The 5353-nt window shown below is 31.6% G+C and overlaps 1 protein-coding gene across 1 annotated transcript in view; it reads left to right on the forward strand.

Annotated features, from left to right (window-relative positions):
- LOC111089900 (protein HIRA-like) overlaps nucleotides 1–5353 on the forward strand; it is a gene marked incomplete at its 5' end in the record, with an annotated part of 20365 nt that overhangs the window by 6901 nt on the left and 8111 nt on the right. The window contains 2 exons of the mRNA XM_022403144.1: nucleotides 3095–3220; nucleotides 4676–4839. Coding sequence (XP_022258852.1) covers nucleotides 3095–3220; nucleotides 4676–4839 — 290 coding nt within the window. The remainder of the gene's footprint in view (nucleotides 1–3094; nucleotides 3221–4675; nucleotides 4840–5353) is intronic.

Consider the following 5353-nt stretch of genomic DNA (forward strand, 5'->3'; position numbering starts at 1 on the left):
GTTTTGTTAATAAATGTGAAGTTTTAATACCCTACTCTCAGCTGAAGTACTCTGTGTAACATTGAGGAGTCATTTTTCACAGAGAGATGATAGGAGTCATGTTTTGTTAATAAATGTGAAGTTTTAATACCCTACTCTCAGCTGAAGTACTCTGTGTAACATTGAGGAGTCATTTTTCAGAGAGAGATGATAAGAGTCGTGTTTTGTTAATAAATGTGAAGTTTTAATACCCTACTCTCAGCTGAAGTACTCTGTGTAACATTGAGGAGTCATTTTTCAGAGAGAGATGATAAGAGTCGTGTTTTGTTAATAAATGTGAAGTTTTAATACCTTACTCTCAGCTGAAGTACTCTGTGTGTCCCTAAATGATAGCTTAAAACTGATTTGGAGGCGAATTTATGAGAGATGTATAAACATCAATTCATCCTACTGTTCCATACATTAAATAGTACAACAAGGTTAAGTGTCAATAATTGATTAATGGAGCAATATGTGATTATATAAGAATATTTGAAAATAGCTTGCAGGTATGTTTTGACGTGAGTTTCAACTGTTTGCAGAACTGAAAGGTTAGGATTTGAATGTCATATTATTATGGTCTGTTCATCAGTACGTTACACGGACATAACCTTTCAACTTTTCTTGTATAAGAAAACTAAAAACTTCAATGACTTTTCACCATGGTAACAGTAAACTGTTAATAGAAATACAGATTAGAGCTATAAACCTTCTTCTATTTATGAGGTGGTATAAAAATTAGCAAATGGCCTCAGTTATTCCAGTGGTTGAAGTGTAAAAATAAATGGACAATTGTAAGTAAAGTAAGAAAGTTGATTGAGACTTTCGTGTTCTTCCTCATTATACTATTTAATTACTTATGTATAGAAATATTAAAATTCATAATATTTAGGAACAGGTGATTTATTTAGTGTATCAAAAAAGAATATAAAGTTAAGTTGCACTAGTTACTAATAGTTTTAATTTTTAGAGGTAATTAAACTCTTCAGTTGCTACTTTCAGAGTTACAAACATTATTTATGTCATATTCGTGCTCAGTATCAAGTTTTTTTTCACAGAACATTTTCTCATTTGTGTCGTTATTCTTGTCTAAAACATAACATTACTTATAAACTGGAATTTTGACAGCTGTAATTAACTACAGAAAATATGTATGTGTGTATGAACTGAGTTACAGAAGCTTTTAGTGTTATTGGATCTTTAAACTTCACAAAAATGTAGATAATAAAAACTCTAATCAGTAGAAGGAGGATTGAACTCTAGATTATTTAACTCTCTCCATATGTGCTTGGTCAATTTGACCGACCACGTGACCTCTTAGTACTCATTTAAAGTCTTTATAGATTTAATACTTCTACTTTTCAAAAATAGTGTGTATATCTTCAGAAAATTTGGCAGTCTTTCACACATATAAAAAAATCATATTTTTAGAGAAGTATTTTTAATAAACTAAAATAAAGATTTGTCCTTGAATATATTGAAATATTTGTTTTGAGTAATCTGTGTGCAAAGTGATTTTTGTGTTAAGATTAAAAATACTTTTCTTCATCTCAAAAATCCCAAATTTCATTTACATAATCTCTAAAAACCTCTTAAATGTTTGTTTTCAGTAAAACTTTATATTTTATCAGTTATTTTCTCTACCCTAACTCTATACAAGGTTGGTCAATTTGGCTGACCTCATAAAAAAATTGGAATAAATCTAAATTACCTCCTTTTCTTTCTAGAATGACTTCAAATTTAGCGTGAAACAACATTCGTTTATCCTAAGTAGCTTTAAACTCGTAATGGTATACATCTATTTATAATTAAATTTTATTGTATTATTGCTCTTTGAACCATGTGTAACTACTATTTGCACCATTATAAGTTATAAATCACTTTGGGAACGTGCATCCCATGTTACGCTATCAAATTACATTACTCCGAACTGCTCACGTGCGTGCCTAGTGAAAATTTGTTACTATATTTTAGTTATTTATTTTACCTAATCTAACCTAAAGAGATCCCTATTTTTACATATTAGTTACTTTTATAATAGTAAATAAAGAATAAACATAAAAAAACAAGAATTATAGTACTCATCTGACTATTGATGACAGTTAACCCTATTTTTAAATAATGCACCAAAGAACATTGACTAATAACATGCAAAAAACAGACAATTTCCTCTAACAAACACAATTTTTCTGGCTTTCTAACGACAAGAGCCGTTACAAATGTATCCAAGCTAGCCGTTGTGATTCCTGTGGGAACCAAAGTTGAATTAGAAGTGAAATTGACTATTCTTTGTTCAGAACACAACATTATACAATATGTCATTCGATAGATGAAAACCTTAACTTTCCATTGGTTATAGCTAAATTATATAATTAAATATAAAAATGAACTATTAACAAATCCTGAAAGAGAGAATGTGACAGGTAGGTGTGGCAGGAGGAGTCAGATTTTCTATTTGATAGTTCTGTAACCAAACAAAATTGAAGTCGAAAAAATTATGGTTTGACTGAGCAATGATGATTTTATATTGAGTAATTTACATTTTATTTTGTAGTTTCTTGGGGGGGGGGGGGAGAGATAAAATAGAGATGAGAAGATACATAGAGAAAATGTGTCACGTGAATCACATTAGGGTAAATTCAGGATTTTTTTAAATATTGCCTTATAGAACTAAGAACTTAAACTTATATACTATTAAAATATGGATTATTAACTAAGATTTTATGCTATACCAATTGCTATTACATAAACAAAAAATTAGATAAAATTTTGAATGTAAAACCTTGTGTCATGTGCAGTAAAGGATACCGGTGGTGAGAGAGTTAAACCATTGGCATTTTCAAAGGGCTTTGAACTAATTGGAATATTATCTAAAATTGTAGCATTTAAATGCATGTTATAAAATATCACTAAAAGTGCCAGAAATGTTCACACCCTTATTCTCATTTTCATAAGCATTAATATTTGATTTATATTATATTATGGTTAGTGCATGAGGGAAATTATCACATTATCTCTGAGCTCGATGGTATACGTTTAACAAAAAAAATGAGATCCTAATTTTTTTACTTCCCAGGTTGTTAATAAGTAGTGCTGATGATGCAGTGTATCAGTGTTCTGATCATCAATCTTGTCTACCTCCTGATGTCAAGCTTCAGGAGACACTTCTTCCACTAGCATCTCTTCAAGGAGAACTGAACAGGTAAGTTGATTTTTGTTTTCATATCTGTACATAATTTCCAACTGTTCTGTACAAAATCTAAACTCGTGACATGAATGTCAGTGTTAATGTAGTCTGTTGGTAACCAGCTTTTGCCTGTAGTTGATTCAAAGTTGAATTAAACATATACACACATGACATTTGAAACAAGAATCAACATATCGTGTTTGTTGTAGCAACGTTATAGTTATAATGTCATCTCATTAGTTCTGAAAGCATAGAAAGAAAGATATGTTTATGATAAATTAAAAAGTGCAGGAGTAAAAAACTGTTGGTTTATTTATGTGTCTGTCGGACATGGTTGTATTTATAAGACTTTGTGTGTTGTCAGACATGGTTGCATTTATAAGACTGTTGTCAGACATGATTGCATTTATAAGACTGTGTGTTGTCAGACATGATTGTATTTATAAGACTGTGTATGTTGTCAGACATGGTTGCATTTATAAGACTGTGTGTGTTGTCATACATGGTTGCATTTATAAGACTGTTGTCTGACATGGTTGTATTTATAAGACTGTGTTGTCAGACATGATTGTATTTATAAAACTGTGTTGTCAGACATGATTGTATTTATAAGACTGTGTTGTCAGACATGATTGTATTTATAAGACTGTGTATTGTCAGACATGATTGTATTTATAAGACTGTGTTTTGTCAGACATGATTGTATTTATAAGACTGTGTGTTGTCAGAAATGGTTGTATTTATAAGACTGTGTTGTCTGACATGATTATTTATAAGACTGTGTTGTCAGACATGATTGTATTTATAAGACTGTGTGTTGTCAGACATGATTGTATTTATAAGACTGTGTGTGTTGTCGGACATGATTGTATTTATAAGACTGTGTTGTCTGACATGATTGTATTTATAAGACTGTGTGTTGTCAGACATGATTGTATTTATAAGACTGTGTGTTGTCAGACATGATTGTATTTATAAGACTGTGTTGTCAGACATGATTGTATTTATAAGACTATGTGTTGTCAGACATGATTGTATGTATAAGACTGTGTATTGCAGACATGATTGTATTCATAAGACTGTTTACAGGGTTTTGTCTTTTGTGGTAAATGACTGGCATGTTTTAAGTGTGAAATTTATAAGAAGTTTTATAACAGATCACATGTGGTTAGTGTATTCATAAGGTTCCATTTATAAGTGTCATAAGTTATTTCTCAGTGACGGGGTGTTTGAATTCTTGTTTTTATCCATCTAATGCTGATGCTATAAGTTATCTTAGTTGTGTAATGTATCAGTTTATACAGATTAGGTTTATGAAATGTTCCCCAAACAATACAGGTTTGTAATAGTCATCTTTTGAGATAAATTCACTAGCTCGTATTATCAATAATTATCAAGCCTTTTTATATGTAATTTTATATAATAATTGAAATTCCAAATAATAAGTATTCTCTTTTTTTATCCACTTAGACCAACCCGTGTAGCACGTAATATCTTCAACAGTAACCCTGTCACTCGACGAGCTGCTACACTCAGTCACCTCGATAGTCAATTAGCAGCAGCTCTATCCATGCACTCTGCCAAAGACTACAAATTCTGGTTTCTCACGCTTGTTCGATACCTGACCCAAGAAGGTGAGCCTTGATAACATATTTTGGGACCTATTGGTCCATCTCGGCTGTCCCATTCTCTCAACTAAACTAAAACTGTAAAGTGATTGATGATTTTTTTCAAAATCTTAAAGCCACCCCTTATCATTCATATACTTATCAAGCTTTCTCTTAAACTCACTTATATTTACTGCCTCCACAACATCTAAAGGTAACTCATTCCAAAAGTCAACCACCCTGTTAGAAAAATACAACTGCCTTAACTGAAGATGACTCCTACCTTGCCAAAATGTATACTTCTGTTCCCTAGTCCTACTATTCTCACTGTTAAGTTCGAAAAAAGATGATGCTTCAACACTATCAATTCCCTTTACAATCTTAAACATATCAGTTAGATCCCCCTAACTCTTCTTTTTTCAAGAGAAAACAGTTTGAGAGATCTCAACCTCTCCTCGTATGACAACCCCTCCATCTCCGGCACCATTCTAGTAGCCCTCCTCTGAACCTATTACAACAATTCAATGTCCTTCCTAAGGTA

This window comes from Limulus polyphemus, unplaced genomic scaffold (assembly GCF_000517525.1).
Source record: "Limulus polyphemus unplaced genomic scaffold, Limulus_polyphemus-2.1.2 Scaffold7778, whole genome shotgun sequence".
Classification (NCBI taxonomy): Eukaryota; Metazoa; Arthropoda; class Merostomata; order Xiphosura; family Limulidae; genus Limulus; species Limulus polyphemus.